Below are 26,432 nucleotides of genomic sequence, written 5' to 3' on the forward strand. Positions count from 1 at the left end.
GGCAACGTTTGGCACGCGGCTCGCCAGGGTAAGCACCCTGGCGGGCCGGGCCAGTTTATTTACCTGCTGACGCGGCAGGTTCGGCCGATCGCGGCCCCCGCTGGCCGCGCTTCGCCGTCCCGGGCCAATGGGGGCAGCGGCCAGCACATCCCTCACCCGCGCCACTTCTCAGTATCAAAGTGCTTTGCTAGCATTAGTGAAACCCGACCTCATTTTTGTGTGATAACTAAATATTAGACCCATTCTGTAGATGGGGAAAATGAGAGGTGAAGTGATTTGCCCAAGGACACAGGAAATCAGAAGCAGAATTAGGAACAGAACCAAATCTCCTATTCTAACCACTAGACAACACTTCCATAAAATAACAGAAGGGCTAGGAATTGGGGGGGACACTTCAGCTTTTATATCCACTGCTTCATTGAAATTCATAAGAGAAGATCGTCACTTAGAAAATGATCTAAAATGATCTAAATGATCTGGACAGGAGTCCATTTTGAGTAAGCACAGCTCAAGGAGAGTATCTATCAAACAACCTGCTTCTTCATAATCCAACAGAAGTATATGCTCAATATTCACTAACGTTCCTGGACGTATACTCTATCTACTGCATTCAGAAACATATTCAGGTTCCCGTTTAAAGCTTTTCTACCCTACCGTAAAATGCTATTGATATATATGAACCAAAGCCTGGGTCAAACATTGTTGTATGACTCAAAATGTATTTAAAGTTAGTCCACAAACCTATCAGCCATGACTTGACTAACAGGAGAGGCCAAACTTCATTTTCTAAATAACCTTTTCCATGACAAAAGGAAATAAATTGGAGTTATGTTCCGTAAGACCAACAATACACACTGGGAAAAGTGCCTTCTCCTATATAGTATTATCAGTTACTGTAAAATGATTTGATTGGAGTGCTTGAGGAAAGGAAATTGGAAAGATGGGAGCCAGTCAATTTCAATTCAAAACCAGTAAAGCATTTCAGAAAATATCTGATTAATTTAAAATGCAGTAGGGAGATTAAAATCCCCTCTCAGCAGGCTGATATTAACTCCATCCTGATTCGAGGAGCAGAGCTCCCTGTATTCTATCACCATTTGCTTGGGAAAAATAAATAACAGAGAGAGTTATAGATCTTGATGTGGCAACAAAGGGAATTGATTTTCAGAGCAACTCTCCCCATGGGGAATAAAGGACAAAATAATGAATGGTTTTAACTACTAAACATGTCAGTTCCTGAATAATGGTTGCCACAGAACACTGCTCTGAGGTGTTCACTTCCCACCAGTCTCTTTAAGGTCAGATTTAGAGATTTCTAACCTGATTTCTGCATCACCCCCTAACCCGACAACCTGCCCCAGACCATTTATTTATACACTCCCACAATGATCTCATCATTTCCTTTTTAGATTGAACTGTCTGTAAAAGGGACACTCTTTAATCTCAACCTTCAAGTCTTCAGCTGTCAAAGAGCCATGTGACAGGTTAGCCTTGACAGGCAGATAATTCAAACCACAATTCTTTCAGCCCAGGGTAAATCTTTTGTTAAAGGAACCTAAAAGCAGGTTGGAAGATGTTGGTTCCAAGTTTCTTACTGCTCCTGTCTTGTAGCACAAGTTTGCAAAGACAGGAGCAAACTTTCAACTTTGCATCAAAATGAGGAAGCCATCGCAAAAACACCAGGAGGAAGTCTCTGGATTCTAAAGATCTATAGTAACAGTATTCTGTGGAGCCTTATCTAGGACAGTGGTTTTCAAACTGCGGGTCGCAACCCAGTACTGGGTTGCGGAACATAAGGCACTGGGTCACGGCAGCTCTGGCCATCACCACCGACTGGGCTGTTAAAAGTCCCATCGGCGGTGCTGCCTGGCTAAGGCAGGCTAGTCCCTACCTGTTCCAACATCGTGCTGTGCCCGGAATCGGCCAGCAGCAGATCTGGCTCCTAGGCGGGGGGCCACGGGGCTCCGTACAACGCCCCCGCCCCAAGCACCAGCTCCGCACTCCCATTAGCTGGTCCCTGGCCAATGGGAGCAGGGGTAGGGGAGCGGTGTCTGCAGGTAAGAGCCGCGCAGAGCCACTTGGGAACCTCCATCTAGGAGCCAGACGTGCTGTTGGCCACTTCCGGGGCGCAGCACGGTCTGCAGTGGCAGGACAGGCAGGAAGCCTGCCTTAGCACCGCCGCTGAGTGGGAGCCAGCCAAGGTCAGCCCGCGCCCCAATCCCCTGCCCCAGCCCTGAGCCCCGCCCCAAACCCAGAGCCCCTTCCTGCACCCCAAACCCCTCATCCCCAGCCCCACCCCAGAGCCTGCACCCCCAGCCCAGAGCCCTGACCCCCTCACACACCCCAACCCCCTGCCCCAGCCTAGAGCCCCTTCCCACACCCTAAACCCCTTATTCCTGGCTGCAGCCCTCACCCCCACACCCCAACCCTCTGCCCCAGCCCATAGCCCCTCCCACACCGAAAACCCCTCATCCCCAGCTTCGTTGGGTCACGGGCATCAATAATTTTCTTCAAGAGGGTCGCCAGAAAAAAGTTTGAAAACCACTGATCTAGGACCAGGTCACTTGCACACTGTATGTAGAAATAGCTAATTTATAACCAGCTTTTAAATTGTTTCACAAATATGATCCACAGTCAGGAAAGGAAGTTTAATAGCAGTCTTCTACCCAGCACAAAGAAAAGCAATCTTATGATCTCAACTCAGCATAATAAATAATAATATTACTTAGCTCTTATGTTGAACTTTTCATAAGTAGATCTCAAAGGGGAGATCCCCTTTTTACAGGTGGGGAAACTGAGGCACAGAAGGGAAAGGACTCGCCAAAGGTGCCATAGCAGGACAGTGGCAGAGTTGAGAATAGAACCCAGGTTTCCTGAGTCAAAGTCGAGTGCTCTGCCCATCAGGCAACACTGCTTTTAGAAGGCATTGATAGTCAGACTGCATATATTGGTATATAAAAGTCTACTCAGAGAAGACATTATTTCAGTTCTTCCTTTGTGGATCTTTAGTCCCAAATGGATGCAGCCAGCAACCATTACTGTGCAGGCAAAGGAGAGGGGATTGTGCTCTGAAACCCACTCCCTGCCTCTGCTCTTTTGGAGAAGCAGATTTGCTCAGCCAAGTTCCGCTCAGATACTAGTGCCTCATTTTAAAAAGTGCAATGTTTCCTACAGTGCCTTTCCCTGAAACTTTCCAAGAACTGCACCATACCTGAGGAGCAGCAGCCTTAAGTGAAAAAAAAAAAAAAAAAGAAAAGAAAAGAAAAGAAAAAAAAAGACTGGGAAGGACAGATGTCTACAAATTGGAGAAAGTTCAGAGGAGAGCAACAAAAATGATTAAAGGTCTAGCAAACATGACAAAAAAGGAAAGATTGAAAAAATCGGGTGTGTTTAGTCTGAAGAAGAGAAGAGCAAGAGGAGCATGATAACAGTTTTGAAGTATGTAAAAGGTTGTTATAAAGAGGAGGGTGATAAATTGTTCTCCTTACCACTGAGGACAGGACAAGAAGTAATGGGCTTAAATTCCAGCAAGGGAGATTTAGGTTAGACATTAAGAAAACTTCCTGACTATAAGGGTAGTTAAGCACTAGAACAAATTACCTAGGGAGGTTGTGGAATCTCTGTCACTTAAGGTTTTTAAGAACAGATTTGACAAACACTAATACCTAGGGTTGGTCTACACTAAAGCCGTAAGTTGACGTAACTTAGATCAGTGGCTCTCAAACTTTTTTTTACTGGTGACCCCTTTCACACAGCAAACCTCTGAGTGCGACCCCCCCTTATAAATTAAAATCACTTTTTATATATTTAACACCATTATAATGCTGGAGGCAAAGTGGGGTTCGGGGTGGAGGTTGACAGCTCGTGACCCCCCATGTAACAACCTCATGACCCCCTGAGGGGTCCTGACCCCCAATTTGAGAACCCCTGACTTAGATCAACTTACACTGGTGTCTACACCGCACTATGTCGACGGGAAATGCTCTCCCGATGACTTCTCTTCTGCCTCTCGGGGAGGTGGAGTACAGATGTTGACTGGAAAGTGCTCTGCCATCGACTTAGGGTGTCTTCACCAGACCCGCTAAATTGACACCACTGCATCAATCACAGCAGTGCAGATTTAGCCATAAGTATAGACAAGCCCTCAGTCTCGTCTCAGTGCAGGGGACTGGACTAGATGACTTGAATGAGAATACCTACTACAGTAGGGCTAGCTTAGGGCAACAGAGTAGAAAGTAAGGTCACTCCTCATGCTTGCAAAATACTTTCCCCATAAGACAAAAGAATTCACGTTCATTGAGGTAACGTGCCCAGGATGCAACATCTCAGCTACCACCACGTGATAAATCTAGTTACATGATTACCATATCTGGTCAACCGAGAGAAAACTTCCCGATGCGCACTGTACTACTGTAAAGCCCAGAGGCGCTAAACCAAAATCAGGGCCCCAGTGTACCAAGTGCTGAACAAACAGCTGACATTCCAAGGCCCTGATCCTGCAAGCATCTGTGTGCAGGCGGATACCAGCGCCCTACTGAAGTCAGTGAGGCTCCATGTGGGCACAGAAGTTCACTCAGTTAGAGCAGCTAGCGGGGCTGGGTCTGCAATTAACAAACTAACTGGTCTCCATCAATTTGTAGCTCTGCTTGTACTGATGTTGATTTGATTGTATTTTATTTATTTAAAATAAAATACATATCTAAAACAAGGGAAACTGCTACAAGATAATGTTACCTTTTCAGGCTTGAGTATCTTGACAGTGCTCCTTTAAAACAAGCGCAAACACACCTCTTTATAGAGCAAAGCTTATGCAGATGTCTCTAGCCCCCTAATTTAAATCATCAACTCTTCAGCTGAATTAGAATAGGCTTCTTGGTTAATGCAGGAGCCTCATCAAGAGACTCTAGTAAAGTACTAGAATGAATCACTGAAAAGGAATATTGCTCTGCTCCCCCTCCCCCAACTCCTCTCTGTAAAAGTACACACCATACGCCACTCTCCCTTCCCATCCTTACCATCACACACACACAAACAGTACACTGTTATGTCACTTCCCATTACAAATCTTGCTCTTGCCTTCATTTTCCAGAGATTAACAAACAGGCTGATCAAATAAGCTTTTGCTCACTGCACTAAAAGCAATGGAGGCAAACAGTATCTGGCAAAATGGAGCCTTCCAAAGCTTCCCCCTCAAACACTACCTGAGCCATGCCAGGTATTGCAGAGAGGATGCCCACCTTTAGTGCAAGGGACACTGCCATGATGAAAAAAAGAGGCACAGGCCTGATTCTCCTCTCCCAGCAGCATACATTCTGTATAACTGCTGAAGTCAGAGTTACACTGGTGTGGAAAGGAGAATCAGGCCTATAAACGAGAGGAGAATATTCCTGTTTCTTGTTAGTTGTCACTTAGGGCCGGTCTACACTGGGGGGAAGGGGGGTGATTGATCTAAGATACGCAACTTCAGCTACGCTATTCACGTATCTTAGATCGATTTACCTTGGGGCCTCATGGTGCGGGATCGACGGCCGCGGCTCCCCCGTTGACTCCGCTATCGCCGCTCGCTCCGGTGGAGTTCCGGAGTCGACGGGGAGCACGTTCGGGGATCGATATATCACGTCTTAACGAGACGCGATATATCGATCCCCGATAAATCGATCGCTACCCGCCGATACGGCGGGTAGTCTGGACGTACCCTTAGCCAAGCTACACGTATGTTGCTCTCAAGTCTTTCCTCCCAAATCCATTGATTCAGCCCTCTAATCAGAGATGAGCAACAAAAGTAAATTTCCCCTCATTTTTCAAGATCTTCCTAACAATGTGGTACCCAGAACTGAACACAATGTTTCAGGCAGGGTGGATAAAAATCAATGATTTAAAAAAACAAAACAAACAAAAAACAGATTTTTTTATTTAAATCGGATTTTTTTGATAAAATGCTTTTTGAGGGAAAAACCTATCTACAGATAGTTTTAATTAAGATATCTTTGAGCTATAATGTATCTCATCATGGAATAGGGATTATAAATTCTAATTCTATAGTATGAGACAATATATTCATGTAATGTTTAAGAAAAGTTTTGTAAATTAGTTCCAATAATTCATGGATTAGGGACCCAATCTTATGGGGTTCCAAGGGCTTCTGTATAGATTATTTGGTTAATTTTTCTATCTACTGTGATAGACCAAGACCAGTTGGGAACAGCAGAGTAGCAGAAGGCAGATATACTGGCCATTGGATAAGTAGTTTTCTGTTCCCTGAGTGACCAGAGCAGGGGCTGCTCCAGGCTAATAGACCACCTGATGCCAATTAACCTGCTAAGAGTCAGGTGAGGCAGTTAAGCACCTGACTCTAATTAAGGCCCCTCTGATGCTATAAAAGGGCTCACTCCAGTCAAGCCAGGGGGAGCCAAGGAGCAGAAGTGTGTGTGAGAGGAACTGGGAGCAAGAGGTGTGCAAGAAGCTGAGAGTGAGTAGGCGTACTGCTGGAGGACGGAGAAGTACAAGTGTTATCAGACATCAGGAGGAAGGTCCGGTGGTGAGGACAAAGAAGGTGTTGGGAGGAGGCCATGAGGAAGTAGCCCAGGGAGTTGTAGGTGTCGTGCAACTGTACCAGGAGGCACTCTAAACAGCTGCAGTCCACAGGGCCCTGGGCTGGAACCTGGAGTAGAGGGCGGGCCCGGGTTCCCCCCATACCTCCCAACTCCTGATCAAACACAGGAGGAATTGACCTGGACTATAGCTTCTACCAGAGGGGAAGGTCTCTGGACTGTTTCCTGACTCACAAGGTGAATCTGTGAAGCGAGCAAATCCGCCAATAAGTGCAGGACCCACCAAGGTAGAGGAGGAACTTTGTCACACTACCCAATGGGAGTCAGCGATCAGTCTAAAAGATACCATCAGAGATGCTTAGTTTTGCAGTTCTCAAACTGTGGATTTGTGTCTCCAGAGATAACATGCTTGTTAACAGCAACAATGTTTTTAAATAAATAAATAATATATAGAGGTGAGAAATAACAGACCCTATTGTCCCTCTGCAAATTTGTGTACACAAAGTCAATCCCTTACCTCTCTCTAAAAGTGCAAAGTTTCAAAAAGTTAATGAATAGAAGATTGTTGGGGGCGGAATGGATTTGGACAAGGAGAAGAAGTCTGGAGATAAATGTGAGAAGGGAGGGACAGACAATAGAAACAAAAGTGAAAATGTTTGAGCAGCATATTCCAGAAATCTTGAGGTCTTTCTGAGTGTAGCCTTCATTGATTTGAGATCTACCATACCATTCTCTCACTAGAAGGGAAAACCTATAATGGCAGCAGGATGTGAAAGGGACCCAGTTTGGAAATATTTTAATGAAGTTCCTCTACTTGTGGGTAAGACAGGCATGCATGCAAAATGCAAACAGTGCAACAAAGAAATGCAAGGCCTGGTTGCCCGAATGAAACATCATGAGATGTGTTCCTTCTCAGGAGGAAGCTGCGTTGAAGATGATGAAAGGAACATGTCTGAACATGCAGGATCTTCAGGTTGGTAAACTTTTTTATTTCATACTTCTTTCTTAAGGACTGCCTGTCTTCCTTCTGGACTATTCTCGACTTCGCATGTTTGAGCAAAAAATATAGTTGTTACTCTATGGTACTATCATTTTAGATACAGTTGTGATAAAAAATAAATAGCTGAAATAGGCAGATCTTCCTTTTACAATTTCACTTTAAAGTAGTACTGAGTGTCAGTGAATACCCACTTCGTCGGCATGCATCCGACGAAGTGGGTATTCACCCACGAACGCTCATGCTCCAATACGTCTGTTAGTCTATAAGGTGCCACAGGACTCTTTGCTGCTTTTACTAATCTGATGACAGTTTGTGAACAAAATCATGAAAAAATAGATGGCACTGTCACAGCCAAAGTTCTCAACATTGGGCTTAAGAGAAATGTTGAACACATGCTGAGTGCCCTGAAGCCTATTTCTGCAGCCTTGAACAAAATGCAGGGAAATAGCTGTTTTATTGCTGACACTGTTGAAATTTGGAAGGAATTGAGTGAGATCTTAAAAAGAGAAATACGCAATGACAGAGTTAAATTACAAGCATTAAAAAAAAAAAAAAACAACAACGAATGGGACAAGCACTATCTCCATCTCATTTTCTTTCAAATATTCTCAATACTTGGTACCAGGGCCAAACCTTAACTGCTGAAGAAGAGGAGTTGGCTATGACATGGACATCCAGCAATCATCCCTCCATAATGCCAACTATAATAAACTTCAGAGCTAAGGGTGAACCATTCAAGAAATATATGTTTGCTGATGATGTTTTAAAGAAAGTCGCACCAGTGAACTGGTGGAAGTCACTTAAGCACTTGGATTCAGAGACTGTTAAAGTGATCTCACTTTTAACAGCAGTCAGTAGCTTCTTCTGCTGGTGTAGAAAGAATATTTTCTTCCTTTGGACTAATTCATTCCAAATTGAGAAATCATTTGGGACCTGAAAAAGCAGGAAAGCTTGTTTTTCTTTTCCAGATTATGAACAAACAGGAAAATGAAGGTGAAGACAACTGCAGAAGCCAATATTTTAAGTTTCTCATGTTGACCTGGCTGACATAGTCGATTTAATTTTTGTGGGTGTTTTTTTTAAATATTTCATTTAACTATTTTAGTTAAAAACAATTTTAACAAAAACAAATCTGATTTTAAAAAATGTGAATATATAACTAAATTCAAAAATTCATTTGCTTGTTTTGTTAAAATATTATATGTTTGCTGTTGAAGAAAAAAATCCAGAATACATAACATTGTTGTTTTAGTTAAATAAAACAATTTAAATGTCTGTCTGGTGATGTTCTCTTCCTAATACAGCATGGCAAGAAAATCCTCAAATATTAATGATTAACCTGTTGTATTGGAGATAGTTCACCTACCGATGGCTTCATAAATATCTGCTTCAATTACCTTTGGTAAATGAAATAACCAAACAATCATTCATTTTCTGATATAGCTTTAAAACTAATCTGAAAAGTTTTCAAAAAAATCACTTTAAAAATGTATAGTGTGTACCTTCTAAAAATGAAACCTACATCTATCTCTGAGTTGTGAAGAATATGTATTAAGGTTATAACAACCAACAAGAATGCACTTTTATGTAGAAATCCATGATTAAATCAAGTCTTCCTGACTAGTGATTTAAATCAAATCCACCCTGGTTTCAGGTGTGTTCTGACCAGAACCACATCGACTATCCACCTACCTTCTACCCAAACAATTTATTGTAAAGTCCTATCTGAGTATCTGGCTACTGTCACCCCTACGTCTCTTTCACTATCACTGCTCCAAGTGCTTCCCTCATTTGAATTTTCACTAAGCTTTCAGAAAAATCCTTAATTATTAAAAAGCTCATTTCCAATTCCACTTTAAGTTCATATAGCAGACTGAATGATGTTGGGTCTTCTGGGACTGAGAGATAAGCTCTCAGTTTGACACAGAGAGTAGTCTTCTAATATAGCAACAACAAAAAAGTTCATAGAATTAGTATGAAGACTTTTCAAGATTTCGGAGAGGTTTTCTTAAAATATTATTAAATAGCACATGGTCAGGGGGTTACACAGAACAAAAATCCCACCTGCCATAATGGTGGTCCCATCAAGGAAGTCTTAACTGCTGGAGCTCATGTTTCCCCAAACTATCAACGTAAATTCACACAAACAGATGCAAGACACCTGACTCTCAATTTAACAACTAAGCGAATGCATGACATCTTCAACCACAATCCACCTCCACTGGTGTGTTAGGTTGATGGCAACATATTTTTGGGGGATTGTTAAATTTACAAATTAATTATGCAGGAATGGATTAATAGATCTCAGCACTACAGGAAAGGGCCTTGAAGCAAAAGTTTGTCTTTTGACAAACTTCACATCAAATCTGTGGCCCTCTACAGTTGCTATTTTTAGAGCACTGTAAGTGTACACCATGCTCTAGAAACAGAAAGACAATGTCCCCACCCCCATGTAATTCATACAAATATTACATAATGCACACACATGACACTGCACAACGACTCAGGCGTGGGAGCATCACGGGAGAGGAGATCAGAGTAGGAGGCTTCACAGAAAAGGATGGATGTGAAGGACCAGGAAAGGAACATAGCACACAGAAAGTGGGAGGATCAGCCTATCTAGGAAGACATGGGTCAGTCATTTCAGGATGATACAGCCATCATTTGCACCCCAGAACAGAAGGCTGTCAGGGGAAAGGCATTTTGGGGCTAAACTACTTTGACAGAGACCCTGCAGCTCTAACAGTCTCTCCCTCTCAGCTCTACATGAAAACTGATATGTGCTGTACAGAGGCTTGAACTCAATGGACAGGTCAGCAACCTTAAAATCTGGGTTCTGAAACCACAGAGTAGCAGCTTTGGGATATTGCCTCATATCCTGTTCCAGTGCTAGAATTCAGCTGACAGGACTCAACAGCCTTCTTTCATTTAGTTTGACCTCCCCCTCAGGAGAAACAAAGTGGCTTCTCTGAACTCCTGAGCTCAGCCATGGCAGAATTCCAATATAACAAATGAAGAGCTTTGCCTTTAGAAGCCAAAGGTTATGACACATTATCCCGCTGTCATGAAGATGGCAAATAAGTGCCCATTTAGTACTCACGTTGTATCTACACCCTTTAAATAGAGAGCCAAGGGAGATGATGACAGTTAGCACTAAGGCTCTGCATCACAGGGCATTTAGAACTACAGCCTGGACTTCCCACAGAGAAGGAGGTAGAATGTCTTCCAAGCATCACTAGCTGTGTTGGAAGCAAAGCTGAGTGCTCCCTGAATTGTCTTAAATGAGTGATAGGCCCTAAAAAGGGATTAATGGCATTATGGAGTTCAGTATTAATTCTCTCACCAATTTCCAGACCAAATTTGCTCAGTTTGCAAGTAAAATAATAATAATCTATCTGGTAGCGCCACAAACCCTCAGGGATCTGAGAGTCAAGCTGCATTTTCCCCCCCATTTCATATAGCATCACGAATAAGAGGTTCTGCAGGCCAAATGAGGCCTTCCTTTAAATCTGTGCAAACCCACTTAAATACCACAGCGAGTTTGAGGGCAGTTACAAAAACATCACTTTACCTCCAAATCAAGGAAATTTTATATGAAAAAATCAATTAAGCTTAATGAATCTGGAGTTCCACAATGGCATCTTTAGGGTAAAGCATCACTTTAAAGAATCCAGGAATTTATAGAATAGATAATGAGCAAACCCATATTAATCAAGAGGGAAATGAAAATCAAACTGCAGAACAGCCCAGTAAGTATATATCTAACAAAATAAATGCTTTCTTAGAACATACACCGGGGTGACCAAACTGTGGCTCGCGAGCCACATGCGGCTCTTTTACAGTTAAAGTGCGGCTTGCAGTGTCCCCCACCCCCATTCTCCGCCTACCAGACTGGGAAAGGGAGGGGGGAGAGGCTGTGCATGCTCAGGGCTTCTGCCCTGCTGCAGGGTGGTGGGGCTTGGACTTCTGCCAGAGACAACTGGTGCCTGCTGGGGGGGTGGGGGGGCCACAATTTAAAGGTTTGCCCCCCCAGGGACACCCCCCTCTTACACTCAGCAGTTCTCCCTGCAACTCCCAGCTGTTTGCCGCTGCCTCTCCCCATGACCGCAGCTTCCAGCTTGCTAGCTCCAGCAGCTGCTGTGCAGGGAGGGAGCCCAGTGGCACCGTGTGACCAAGTGTGGCCAGCAAATCCTGGCAAAAATCGGGGAGGGGAGGGGGCATGTGACCCCTCATGTCGCCTCTGGCTTCTGCCCAGCAGGGATGGGGGGGTCTCAGGGCTTCAACCACAGGGGGCATGCCTGCCGGGGATCAGGGTTTCAGCAGAAGCAGGGCTGAAGCCCTGAGCCCAGACAGGTGCCTCCCATGGGGCTGAATCCCCAAGATCCCCCTCCCTGCAGGGCAGAAACCCCTAGCCCCATCACCCTGCCACAAGGCTGAAGCCCCAAGCAACTGGCAGGCGCGCCCCAGCTCTTGAACTTCGGAGGGTCAGTAAGTTTGGCCACCACTGCCATACACACAAGTGATTAAAGACCAGATGGTGCAGTAAATGAGTATACTTGCTTTTCATCTCTGGAAACAAATGATTCATATACAGATTGGATCACAAGTGGGAATAAGTTTAGTAGTGGACATGTGTGCTCCTCAGACAGGTTTACACATTATATAGCAATCTTTTTACATTCTCCTACCTAAATAATACTACTGTAAGCACATCCTTAAACAAACCTTTTCTTGGGCGGGGTTTCTGAGGTTCTGTAGCTATTGGGAATGGTGAAGCCTGAAATGATAGAAAATAATAGTGTTAAAATGGCAAGGCTTCAAGGAATTCCCCCACAAAACTCCCCAAAAGGACAGCTGGCAAATGTCAAAGCACAAAGCAAAAATAGCAGCATCTCTGCTAAACAGAATCTACTGTACCAGCCAGATGCTAGTCATTTCTGTTGGAAGCTCAATCCAGATTTTTGCTATTTGTGTAGATTAAGAAAAATCTCTGATCTTAAGTACAAGTGTTTTTACTGCTAGCTAACATCAGTATAGATAGTACACCTATATTTATTAGGGTTTGGGAAATGAGAATTACATGGGCATATTTTGCTTATTGAAAATGCAACCATATAAAAAGCTCCTTAAAATCAGAGGGAATGGCAGAAGTCCATTACACAAGAACAACAGCTGCCTACACAGATAATTACAGCACTGTGGGTCTGAAGTGGTTCGGGTAAGGAGAATGGAAGGTTCTCTGTAGTAATGAGTAGTCCCATGGGACTCGCTGGAACTACTCACATGAGCAAAGGTTTGCAGGATTTGGCCCTAAGGAAAGAGTCCTAATATTAACTGTGAGAGGCATTTGATTAACAAGGTGTTTCAAAAGGCTCTCTGTGCTGTTCTGAAGACATCACTGGTAGGGTCTGATGCTGGAATAGGGTGGTCTAATTCTTGTACCCTAGCATACCACCTTTTCTGGATGAGGAAATGTAAGCTATGGAAACTACTCTGCTGTGATATGGTGGGGAGATCTATTAACCCCCTTTCTATTCTTGGCACTGGCAAACATAGGCGCCGACTCCGTGGGTGCTCCGGGGCTGGAGCACCCACAGGGAAAAATTAGTGGGTGCTCTACACTCACCGGCAGTCAAGCTCCCTTCACCCCCCCGCCCCACCTCCTCCTCCTCCCCTAAGCACGCCGTGTCCCCGCTCCTTTACCTACCTCCCAGCGCTTCCCGCCCGGCCACTGCCAAACAGCTGTTTGGCAGTGCTTAGCATGCTCCGGGAGGGCAGGAGGAGTGGGAATGTGGCATGCTCAGGGGAGGAGGCGGGGCCAGGGCAGGGATTTGGGGAAGGAGTTGGAATATTGGCAGGGAGGGGGCGGAGTTGGGGAGGGGACTTTGGGGAAGGGGTTGGAATGGGGGCGGGGAAGGGGTGGGGCAAGGACTCATGGAAGGGGTGGAGTGGGGGTGGGGCTGGGGGCAGAGGAGGTGTCAAGCTCCCAGGGGAAAGAGGGGAAGTCTGCGCCTATGTTGCCAGATGGAGGATACATTCTTAGCATCCCTGGCCATTTAGAGACATCCACTCCCACTGCTTTTGATGCAAAGCTAATTGTGAAATTGCTGAGCATTAGTGAAGATGAGATCTTTTCTACATTGAGAGAATATGCACTAGGATCATAGCAATGCACTGGAGCAGATTAAAGGCACACTTAGCCCAGACTTCTGATTCTGACTGTGCCAAATGGTAAATGCTTCAAAGAAATGCCAAAGCCCTGCACACAAGACAGTACACCAACGTTTGATTCCAAACACATCAAAATCTCAAGCAGAAGAGTGCTGCTTGTAGCAGACCTGACAGATATTGTAGGTATCCTGTTGACAGCAAAGAGGAGAGAATTATTCATATAAAGATCACAAAAATCCTTTTGCTGTTCTTACATCTGACTCTCACCCTGGAGCTAAGGCAGACACTTAGGAAGTTAAGGTAGGCATTGACAAACGGGAAACATCCTTTAGAGACAAAAAGCATGACTGATTCAAAGTAGGTTTCTACACTCAAAACATTGAACAGATCTACTTCCTGTGTGCATCTAGGATCAGATCTGCCATTTTTAATAATCAAAGTTAGGTTTGATTGCTTTTTAACTCCTGCAAGCCAACAGAACTGAGCTAGCTTCTATTCCATCTCGTGCATCACCAACAGTTAAGGTTAAGACCAGCTTTCTGTTTAAAGCTTGCCTCTAAGTGCTCTAAAATCTGCCTGGTTACCTTGATTGCTGTGAAATTAGATGTGTCTCATAGGGTCTCAGGGTTCTGTCAGTGATCGAATTTTGGAACCATTTGATCAAGAGGTTCTCAAGATATAGCCCCTAGAAAAAAAAACTGCTTTTCTTAAAGTTGACACATTTTGACAATTTGAAGTGTTGTTGTAGCCATGTTGGTTCCAGGATGTTAAAGCAAAAAGGTGGGTGAGGTAATAACTTTTATTGGACCAACATCTGTTGGTGAGAGAGACAAGTTTTCCAGCTACACTGACCTCTTCTTCATTCTGGCAAGGTTTTTTGAACAGCCCTAGAAGAACAGCTGCCATAGGAATTAAACCAGGGCTGAGATCACGCACCCTTCCCCCAATACAGTGCCTGGCACCCACCAGCCTTTTGGTAGAAATCATGTGCGTAATAGATCAGTGGTTTTCAAACTGCGGGTCATGACCCAGTACTGAGTCGCGGAATGTAAGGCACTGGGTCACAGCGGTTCTGGTCAGAACCACCGACCGGGCCATTAAAAGTCCCCTTGGTGGTGCTCCCCGGCTAAGGCAGGCTAGTTCTTACCTGTTCTGACACCGTGCTGCGCCCCGGAAGGGGCTAGCAGCAGATCCAGCTCCTAGGCGGGGGGCGGCCCCTGCCCCGTGTGCTGCCCCTGCCCTGAGCACCAGCTCCGCACTCCCATTGGCCAGGAACCGGCCAATGGGAGCTGGTGGGGGGGAGGCGGTGCCTGTGGGCGAGAGCCACGCAGAGCCATTTGCATGCCTCCGCCTAGGAGCTGGACCTGCTGCTGACCGCTTCTGGGGCGCAGCACAGTCCGCGGTGCCAGGACAGGCGGGAAGCCTGGCTTAGCACCCCAACTGCACCTCTAACCGGGAGCCGCCCTAGGTAAGCCTGCGCCCCAACCCCACGCCCCAATCTCCTGCCCCAGCCCTGAGCCCCCCCAAACCCAGAGCCCCTTCCTGCACCCCAAGCACCTCATCCCCAGCCCCACCTCAGGGCCTGCACCCCCAGCCCAGAGCCCCCTCCCACACCCTGAACCCCTCATTCCCGGCCCCATCCCTCTGCCCCAACCCTAAGCCCCTCCCACACCCCAAACGCCTCATCCCCAGCTCCGTAGGGTGACAGGCATCAATTTTCTTCAACTGGGTCGCCAGAAAAGTTTGAAAACCACTGTAATAGATTACACTGTGCAGACATGGACAGAAGAATTAACAGAATGTGTAGCCTTCAAAATTTCACATCACCTGGATAGCTCAAGAGATAAGCAGTAGTTCTTTAACTCTAACCCACACAGCCAGTGTCAGTTTGAGCCCAATCTTGGGCAGAAATCTGGACATGGTCTCAGGACATATTGCTTAAAATCTGTGCATCAGTGTTTGGAGTTTTTTGGGGGGGGGAATGGGTGGGAAATGTAATAAAGTATTCTTGTAAAATAAAATTAGACGCGCAAATGCTTGTTTCCAGTGAAGGACATTTTAGGGGGAAGAGGAGTGAGAGGGGTTTGGGGCTGCATTGAGGGGAGAGGGATAAATAAATAGGGATGGGAGGTAAGAGGGATGGGGAGGTTCAGAGGAGGGACACTGGGAAGGGAGACTGGGGGAGAATAGATGCAGGGGTGCCTGTCACCCCACATTCTCCCCTGGTATAAGTGTTCCAGGATATGGGGGCTCCCGTCCCTCTAGGGGGATCTGAACTCCTACATCCCTTTCTCCACCCCCTCACCCCCACTCATGTGAGCTGGCCTTGCTTCTCTGGTAGTGTCTGAGCTGCTCTCCCTGCAGTGGAATGCTTCTTCCACAGCAACTGTCAGTAGCTAGGTCGATGGCAGAATTATTCCATTGACCTAGCCATGTCTACACCAGGGGTCAGGTTCATTTAACTATGATGCTCAGAGGAGTGAAGTTTTCACACTTCTGTTAACTGTAGCTATGTCATCCTAACTTGTAAGTGTAGACCAGGCCTCAATCTAGGACAAATTTTTGCCACTTACAACACTGGAGATTGTGGCAGCTCTTTTGTAAATCTCCCTTTGGCATACCAGTGCCTAGCTGTGAACATTTTATATGATCACATCTGTCTTGGGATGGCAGGTCTACAAATTGTTAATCATACACTCAGGAAAGAGTTAAACGGAAGTATGGATATAAAAGTAGAAAAACTCCCTCTCTCTCTCTAAATTGACTAGCAACTCCTTTCACTTCCACAGTTCAGACTTTCAGTAATGCAAAAAAATCCAAACACCAGTCTTTCCTATTAGGCATTATCTTATAGACTTACAAAGGTGGGTGAAGAAAGTTATCTACTGTGCCGTGTCCTGCAACTTCCCAGGGCCCTGTACAAGTACATTTTCTACTGGTTTGGGGAGTCTAGGCTTACAATGTCTGAATCTCACGTTTATGTTTCATGTTACTACCCCCCCAGATAATGTCACAGCACAGAATTAGCCACACCACACAATGTTATCCAATTCCATCCAAGATTGCTACATCTCTAGACTTCAGCACACTTGTTGGAAGTGCTGAATCCATTTAGACTGGAGTATGGTCATTCTTCTCTTTTACACTGGAAGCAACTCAGTGGAGAACAAGCAATATTGCTGAAGCTCCGTGTCCCCGGTGAGATGATAAAAACTCAGAGCTCCCATGATGCAGCGTGCTTGTCAGGTGCTATTAAAAGACCTTCTCCACCTCTATGGTGGACAGATTCTACCTTCGGGAAAGTCTTAGATTCAGTTAGGAAACTAATTATGGTGATTAAATTTCTGTTGTAATCAGTTCATAAATCTCTTTCAGGTCTCCAAAGATTAAAACATAAGCTGATTATACTGAGAGCCGAGGGTGACAGAGTTAGACTACCTGTCGGGTGTCAAGGCAAAGGAAAACTCTCCAGATGAAGAATACCCTTGCCCCTGTTGAAACCTAGAGTAAGATTGAATGTCTATTACATTGTAAATATTACTGTCCACAAAAATAGCACAAAGAAAGAAAATTTGGGGGACATTTAAGTAAATAACATATGGGACAACAAATCTAGCACAAGCAGTGAAGTGACACATTTAAGTTTTGATGCTTTGATGCTGCTTTGTGATAAGCATTGTACTTTTCATAGATCAAAGTGTTAGTAGTTTAAGACTGTAAGGCCAAACTGAAAAATTCTTAACGACACGCTCAAGTGATTTAAATAAAACTAGGTCACACACTGGCTCTCAGAGCATAATCCTTTTACCAGGTGTGTCATGCCAAGCTGAAACACAGCAATTAAACGATTAAAGACTCAAAATTAAATTGATTTTCATCTGAAAATCAATCTTGGGATGAATTCACTGAAAGCCCAGTTACTAGTCAAACTCTGCAGCTGTGGGTACCAAAATGTCTATAACATTTAACATCAGTGGTTCACTCCACCTTTGAAAGGAAGTAGGGATGGATGCCCTCCTTAAGAACCCACTGCTACAGCAAAGTACTACTCTATTGACCAACACCTTACTCAACCAATATCCCCCAAGTGTATTCAGAACCTGCTCATTTTAGAGACTACATTTTATTTATAATAGCCTGGCAGAGCCCTGAGTGAGCAAGCTAGATTCTGTTCTAAATCACTCATCATTAACAGAATTGTTAATTGACTTCACAAATATATAGGGCTGGAAAGGATCTCAAGAAGTCATTTAGTCCAGAGCCCCTTGATCTGAGGCAGAACCAAGTAATCCTAGATCATCACTGACAGGTGTTTGTCTAACCTATTCTTGAACACCTCCAATGACAGGGATTCCACAACCTCCCTACATGACCTGTTCCAGTGCTTACCACTGCTTATAGCTAGAAAGTTTTTCCTAATACCTAACCTAAATCTCCCTTGCTGCAAACTAAGCCGATTACTTCTTGTCCTACCCTCGGTGGACATGGAGAACATCTGATCACAGTCCTCTTTCAAACAACCTTTTACATATTTGAAGATTGTTATGTGCCCCCCACCCTCCTAGTGAAATAGTGTTTTCTAATATCCAACCTAGACCTCCCCCACAGCAACTTAAGACCATTGCTTCTTGTTTTGTCATCTGCAACCACTGAGAACATCCTCTTTGGAACCCCCCTTTCAGGTAGTTGAAGGCTGCTATCAAATCCCCCCTCACCCTTCTCTTCTGCACACTAAATAAGCCCAGTTCCCTCAGCCTCTCCTCGTAAGTCATGTGCCCCCAGCCCCCTGATCATTTTCGTTGCCGTTCACTGGACTCTTTCCAATTTGTCCACATCCTTTCTGTAGTGGGGGGCCCAAATCTGAATGCAATACTCCAGATGTGGCCTCACCAGTGCCGAATAGAGGGGAATAATCACTTCCCTCGATCTGCTGGCAACGTTCCTACTAATGCAGTCCAATATACCGTTAGCCTTCTTGGCAACAAGGGCACACTGCTGACTCATATCCAGCTTCTCATCCACTGTAATCCCCAGGTCCTTTTCTGCAGAACTGCTGCTTAGCCAGTCGGTCCCCAGCCTGTAGCGATGCATGGGATTCTTCTGTCCTAAGCACAGGACTCTGCACTTGTCCTTGCTGAACCTCATCAGATTTCTTTTGGCCCAATCCTCCAATTTGTCTAGGTCACTCTGGACCCTATCCCTACCCTCCAGCGTATCTACCTCTCCCCCCAGCTTAGTGTCATCCATGAACTTGCTGAGGGTACAAAACTATCCCATCATCCAGATCATTAATAAAAACAACGAGGAGTCCGGTCGCACCTTAAAGACTAACAGATTTATTTGGGCATAAGGTTTCATGGGTAAAAACCCACTTCTTCAGATGCATGGAGTGAAAATTACAGATACAGGCATAAATATATATTGGCACATGAAGAGAAGGGAGTTACCTTACAAGTGGAGAACCATTGTTGAAGGCCAATTTAGTCAGAGTGGATGTAGTCCACTCCCAATAATTGAGGACTTGTCAATACCAAGAGAGGGGAAATTGCTTTTGTAGTCAGCCAGCCACTCCCAGTCCCTATTCAAACCCAAATTGATGGTGTTAAGTTTGCAAATTAATAGTAGCTCAGCAGTTTCTCTTTGAAGTCTTTTTTTTTTTTTTTTTTTTTTTGAAGTTTTTTTGTTCAAGTATGGCTACTTTTAAATCTGTTATTGAGTGTCCAGGGTGATTGAAGTGTTCTCCTACTGGCTTTTGTATGTTACCATTCCTGATGTCTGATTTGTGTCCATTTATCCTTTTACGTAGAGGCTGTCCAGTTTGGCCAATGTACATGGCAGAGGGGCATTGCTGGCACTTGATGGCATATATCACATTAGTAGACATGCAGGCGAATGAGCCTCTGATGGTGTGGCTGGGTCCTATGATGGTGTTGCTAGAGTAGATAGCGGGACAGAGAAGTCAACGGGGTTTGTTACAGGGATTGGTTCCTGGGTCAGTGTTTTTGTGGTATGGAGTGTAGTTGCTGGTGAGTATTTGCTTCAGGTTGGGGGGCTGTCTGTAAGCAAGGATTGGCTTGCCTCCAAAGGCTTGTGAGAGTGGGGGATCATTTTCCAGGATAGGTTGTAGATCGTTGATGACGCGCTGGAGAGGTTTTAGCAGGGGGCTGTACATGATGGCCAGTGGTGTTCTGTTATTTCCCTTGTTGGGCCTGTCCTGTAGTAGGTGATTTCTGGGTACCCATCTCGCTCTGTTAATCTGTTTTCTCACTTCCCCAGGTGGGTATTGTACTTTCCCTGACCTTTTTCTTGTTGCTAACATACCTGTAGAAACTCTTCTTGTTACCCTTAACATCCCTTGCTAGCTGCAACTCCAGTTGTGTTTTGGCCTTCCTGATTATACCCCCTGCATGCTTGAGCAATATTTTTATACTCCTCCCTAGTCATCTGTACAAGTTTCCACTTCTTGTAAGCTTCCTTTTTGTGTTTAAGCTCACCAAAGATTTCACTGTTAAGCCAAGCTGGTCGCCTGCCATATTTGCTATTCTTTCTGCACATCGGGATGGTTTGTTCCTGCGCCCTCAATAAGGCTTCTTTAAAATACAGCCAGCTTTCCTGGACTCCTTTCCCCCTCATATTAGCCTCCCAGGGGATCCCGCCCATCAGTTCCCTAAGGGAGTCAAAGTCTGCTTTTCTGAAGTCCAGGGTCCATATTTTGCTACTCTCCTTTCTTCCTTTTGTCAGGATCCTGAACTCAACCATCTCATGGTCACTGCTGCCCAGGTTGCCACCCACTTCTACTGCCCCTACCAATTCTTCCCTGTTTGTAAGCAGCAGGTCAAGAGGAGAATGTCCCCTGGTTGGTTCCTCCAGCACTTGCACCAGGAAATTGTCCCCTACACTTTCCAAAAACTTGTCTGTGCCCTGCTGTATTGCTCTCCCAGTAGATGTCAGGGTGACTGAAGTCCCCCATTAGAACCAGGGCCTGTGTTCTGGAAACTTCAGTTAATTGTCCAAAGAAAGCCTCGTCTACCTCATCCTCCTGGTCTTTTGGTCTATAGCACACGCCCACCACGACATCACCCTTGTTGCTCTCGCTTCTAAACGTAACCCAAAGACTCTCAACAGGCTTTTCTCCAGTTTCATGCTGGAGCTCTGAGCAATCATACCACTCTCTTACATACAGTGCAACTCCTCCACCTTTCCTCCCCTGCCTGTCCTTCCTGAACAGTTTATACCCATCCATGACAGTGCTCCAGTCGTGTGAGCTAACCCACCAAGTCTGTTATTCCAATCACATCATAGTTCTTTGGCAGCGCCAAAACTTCCAATTCTTCCTGCTTGTTTCCCATGCTTCTTGCGTTCATGTACATAAGAACATAAGAATGGCCATACTGGGTCAGACCAAAGGTCCATCCAGCCCAGTATCCTGTCTACCGACAGTGACCAATGCAGGTGTCCCAGAGGGAGTGAATCTAACAGGTAATGATCAAGTGGTCTCTCTCCTGCCATCCATCTCCATCCTCTGACAAACAGAGGCTAGGGACACCATTCCTTACCCATCCTGGCTAATAGCCATTAATGGAGTTAACCTCCATGAATTGATCTAGTTCTCTCTTAAACCCTGTTATAGTCCTAGCCTTCACAACCTCCTCAGGCAAGGAGTTCCACAGGTTGACTGTGCGCTGTGTGAAGAACTTCCTTTTATTTGTTTTAAACCTGCTGTCCATTAATTTCATTTGGTGGCCCCTATTTCTTATATTATGGGAACAAGTAAATAACTTTTCCTTATTCACTTTCTCCACACCACTCATGATTTTATATACCTCTATCATATCCCCCCTTAGTCTCCTCTTTTCCAAGCTGAAAAGTCCTAGCCTCTTTAATCTCTCCTCATATGAGACCCATTCCAAACCCCTAATCATTTTAGTTGCCCTTCTCTGAACCTTTTCTAATGCCAGTATATCTTCTTTGAGATGAGGAGACCACATCTGTATGCAGTATTCAAGATGTAGGCATACCATGGATTTATATAATAGCAATAAGATATTCTCCATCCCTTTTTTAATGATTCCTAATATCCTGTTTGCTTTTTTGACTGCCGCTGCACACTGCGTGGACGTCTTCAGAGAACTATCCATGATGACTCCAAGATCTCTTTCCTGATTAGTTGTAGCTAAATTAGCCCCCCCATCATATTATATGTATAGTTGGGGGTTAATTTTTCCAATGTGCATTACTTTACATTTATTCACATTAAATTTCATTTGCCATTTTGTTGCCCAATCACTTAGTTTTGTGAGATCTTTTTGAAGTTCTTCACAGTCTGCTTTAGTCCTAACTATCTTGAGCAGTTTAGTATCATCTGCAAACTTTGCCACCTCACTGTTTACCCCTTTCTCCAGATCATTTATGAATAAATTGAATAGGATTGGTCCTAGGACTGACCCTTGGGGAACACCACTAGTTACCCCCCTCCAGTCTGAAAATTTACCATTTATTGCTACCCTTTGTTCCCTGTCTTTTAACCAGTTCTCAATCCATAAAAGGATCTTCTCTCTTATTGCATGACAACTTAATTTACGCAAGAGCTTTTGGTGAGGGACCTTGTCAAAGGCTTTCTGAAAATCTAAGTACACTATGCCCACTGGATCCCCCTTGTCCAAATGTTTGTTGACCCCTTCAAAGAACTCTAATAGATTAGTAAGACATGATTTCCCTTTACAGAAACCATGCTGACTTTTGCCCAACAAGTTATGTTCTTCTATGTGTCTGACAATTTTATTCTTTACTATTGTTTCAACTAATTTGCCCGGTACTGTCGTTAGACCTACCGGTCTGTAATTGCCAGGATCACCTCTAGAGCCCCTTTTAAATATTGGCATTACATTAGCTATCTTTCAGTCACTGGGTACAGAAGCCGATTTAAAGGACAGGTTACAAACCACAGTTAATAGTTCCGCAATTTCACATTTGAGTTCTTTCAGAACTCTTGGGTGAATGCCAACAGTAACAAGTCACCAGGACCAGATAAGTTTATAAATTAATTCCAAAACCTCCTCTAGTGACACTTCAATCTGTGACAATTCCTCAGATTTGTCACCTACAAAGGATGGCTCAGGTTTGGGAATCTCCCTAACATCCTCAGCCGTGAAGACTGAAGCAAAGAATTCAGTTAGTTTCTCTGCAATGACTTTATCATCTTTAAGTGCTCCTTTTGTACCTAAGGTAACTAGCTGATTGCCCTGCTTTCTCAGTATGAATCAGGAGGCACCCTCTGTTGCACCCTCCTCCTTGTATTTCCTCCCAGTATCCCATTTACCTCAAGGCTTAGGTCACCGTCCCCATCAGAGCAATAGTGCACCTGGGCCCTTTTCAGCACTGGGTTAGGAAATCATCTAGATAAGGTGGTGGGAGAATGCCAGAGCCCTGTATCTCCAGCAGAGCTTACACCAGCATTAGTACTGGTGCAACTGCCCTATTGTTGCATCACAGGTACTAATGTTGCATCTGCACCCATCCCCCCCCCACTCCCCAGCATTCCCAGTCAGAGAGATCCACCCCGACCCCCCTTGTAAGGGTCCCTCATTTTGCGCCTCCCACCCCTTGGGCTGGCTCCTCCATAAGGGCATCGAGACACTTCGATTGGGTACGAAGTCTAATTTCCAGGCGCAGCCAGGCCGAGCGCGGCCCTACGATGGCTAACGCCGCGGGCGGGGGGGAGCCTCCTTACAGACGAGGCTTGACCTGGTCTTTTCAGCCCCGCGCCCGCTGAGCGCCGAAAGCCCCGTGCACAGCAGCGCCCCGGGAACCAAGGCCTCTGCCGCCGGAGCGGGGCTAATGGGACTTCGAGGCTCTGCGGGGAGCTGGGTGCAGGGCCGCACCTCAGGGAGCTCGCATGGGGGCGGGGCAGAGGAAAGAGGGCCTCAGCAGCAGGGTCCCAGCAAGGATGGGGGTTCCTGAGGGTCCCCGGCCCCCCTCACCAGCTCGGCTCCGAGTCTCAGCTCCGCCATCGCTCTACCCCCAGGTCCCGCTCATCGGAAGTTGTCAGTTACCAAGGTTACCAGCTGACCCGGAAGAGCTTAGAGGAGGAGCCATAGAGAGGAGCGAACGGCAAGAAGGCGCGTCTCTCCGCCTCAGGCCGGGGAGCCCCGCCCCTACCCACACTGGCCTCTGGGGGCGGGGCCGGCGCCGGCTGGGGCCTCCCAGCTGCGTCCAGTTAATCGCTGAGCCACCCCTGGGCGCTGCCCTGGCAACGGTCCCCTGCTGGGTGCTGCGCCCGGTGCTCGGCCCGGCTGGCTGGGAGCCGCCACCAGCCGCCAGAGTTCGCGGGCACTAAGGAGTCGGTGACGACAATGGGCCCAGCTCAGTGCCGCCGAGCGCTCGCCAGCTCGGAGCCTGTCCTGAGAGCGCAGGAGCCAGTGGGGGATCCCCGGCTCGGGGGGTGGGGTGAAGTGAATCCGGAGCTGGTTGGGGGAGGGAGCGGAAGCGAGCTGAGGACTTTGCTCAGCTGTCTCTTCCAGGGGAAATGGCCGGGCAGAGGGCCCGGGGCCCTGACTGTGAGCAGGCTGGGGACAGAGGGGAGGGCAGCCGTAGGAGCAGGTCTGTCAGTCGTTATCAGTTTTCACTTCCAGTTCACTGCAGGGTTGATTATTCTTGTGTAGGTTTCAGAGTAGCAGCCCTGTTCATCTGTATCTGCAAAAAGAACAGGAGTACTTGTGGCACCTTAGAGACTAACAAATTTATTAAAGCATAAGCTTTCGTGGGCTACATCCCAAGAAGTGGGCTGTAGCTCACGAAAGCTTATGCTCAAATAAATTTGTTAGTCTCTAAGGTGCCACAAGTACTCCTGTTCTTTTTCCTGTGTAGTTTGTCCCATAAAGCCTAGTTCAGTGCTTTCCTGCTGTTTGCATGCAGCAGGTTGTAAGGGCTAAAGCCCCAGAGCACATAGGCAGCACTTCTAGCCCACTGATTTGAATGCAGGTGACGGGGCCTAGAGCCCTCTGAGGACCTGGGTCTACTTTGTTTTGTCTTAGCTAGTGGAGGTTACATTATTTAGAATAGCAGCATAAAAGATTGGGTAGGGCAACCAAATTTAAAATGTAAAGTACTCTAGTCAATGGGTGATCCTACAGCACTGGTAATGCCTGGGTGAACTTAAACCAAAGCTGATAACAGTAAAAGCTTGAATTATTCTACCCTCTGTGGACCCACTTCCAATAATGATACAAAAATTTCCATGAACTTCAGAGAATGCAGGATCAGCTTAGTATACTCTATGGAGCCAAATCATTGGTTAGAATTAAGGCTAGAGTAGTAGTTTTCCTTGCTTCTAACTTCGCACATGAGCAAGTTTGAATAAAGAACATAAAAGAATTAAAATCGAATCTTTATACTTAAACTGAGTAAACTTTATTCCATATTATTCAGGGGGAGGAATCACTCAGTGGTTTGAGCATTGGCCTGCTAAACCCAGGGTTGTAAATTCAATCCTTGAGGGGGCCATTTAGGGAACTGGGGTAAAAATCTGTCTGGGGACTGGTCCAGCTTTGAGCAGGGGGTTGGACTAGATAACCTCCTGAGGTCCCTTCCAACCCTAATATTCTATGATTCTAAACTGAACAGCATAGACAGAACTCAGACAATCACTTCAACTGAGGCCTGATCCTTAAAAATTAGCTTGACCTAGCTGTTACTCCAGGTTATGAAAAATTTATAGTTATGTGGACTTAACTGCTGCTATGGAGAAAGAATTCTTTCCCCCACCTAGCTACCACATCTTGAAGAAATGGATTAACTGCATCTACACACAGAAAAAAACCCTTCCCTCCATGTAGGAAGTGTCTATACTACTATGCCGTTGTAGTAGCTGTAGCCTAGAAATGCCCAAACTATACAATTAAACAGTAGGAAGACTAAGTTTGTATACAGTTTAAAACCACCTGTAGGAGCCATGTGTATCCTATAGCTTGCAGGTACTAGTTAGAAGAGAACACCTATAAACCCCTGGCAGAAATGGCTGTGAAAGTCTTAATGCCTCAGCTGTTGGCTGCCTTTCTATTCACAGAACTGGATAACAGCTCTGGGAAGAAAAGGTAACATTGCCATGGAAACTGCAGGCACCAGCTGAGTTAGAATCTCTTGCCAAGATCAGCTGCTGGCTCATAGGAAAATGCCTCTCTTTACCTAGCACCCACCATGCTGTTGGAACTTAAGGGAGGAAAGTTTACAAAAAATATTGAAGCAGCTGAAAGGAACGAGCTTTTAGTAGAGCTACCCTATGTTTCCTTCAAGGAGGCTAGTTACCTGGCACACCAGCAATCCCAAGGTGGCTGAAGGCACATATCTTAAACAAAGTGGAAAGAGTACCAATACCTGGTACAATCAGCCATGAGTTATAGGCAAGCTATATAGTAAGTTATTGCTTATGTATGAAGTATGGCTGCTTTTCACACTCACCAATAAAACCATTCAGACCAGTAAGAAACAGAAAGCACTAACAATATGCAAGTTTGGAAAGGCTAGCATAATACAAGGAAATTTATTGTTCTGCTCTGAAAAGTGGCTATGTGAAAATGGCACCTTCCTTACCAGCCATTGACTTCATGACTTTTAAAATCCCTCCTCCCACACCCTTTTTAGGTCTGCGTGGCCACCTTAGCAAGGCACTGAGCACCCTCAACAACCCTAAAAGTGGCTGGATTCTAGTCCTG

General features: G+C 45.5%; 1 protein-coding gene across 1 annotated transcript in view; it reads right to left on the reverse strand.

Annotated features, from left to right (window-relative positions):
• The window catches only part of BBS4 (Bardet-Biedl syndrome 4), a 95,350-nt gene extending 71,618 nt beyond the window's left edge, over nucleotides 1-23,732 (reverse strand). The window contains exons 1-2 of the mRNA XM_065412690.1: nucleotides 23,703-23,732; nucleotides 12,277-12,328 (exon numbers count right to left, since the gene is read on the reverse strand). Coding sequence (XP_065268762.1) covers nucleotides 12,277-12,328; nucleotides 23,703-23,732 — 82 coding nt within the window. The remainder of the gene's footprint in view (nucleotides 1-12,276; nucleotides 12,329-23,702) is intronic.
• Nucleotides 23,733-26,432: the final 2,700 nt, after the last annotated feature.

This window comes from Emys orbicularis, chromosome 10 (genome assembly GCF_028017835.1).
Source record: "Emys orbicularis isolate rEmyOrb1 chromosome 10, rEmyOrb1.hap1, whole genome shotgun sequence".
Taxonomy (NCBI): domain Eukaryota; kingdom Metazoa; phylum Chordata; order Testudines; family Emydidae; genus Emys; species Emys orbicularis.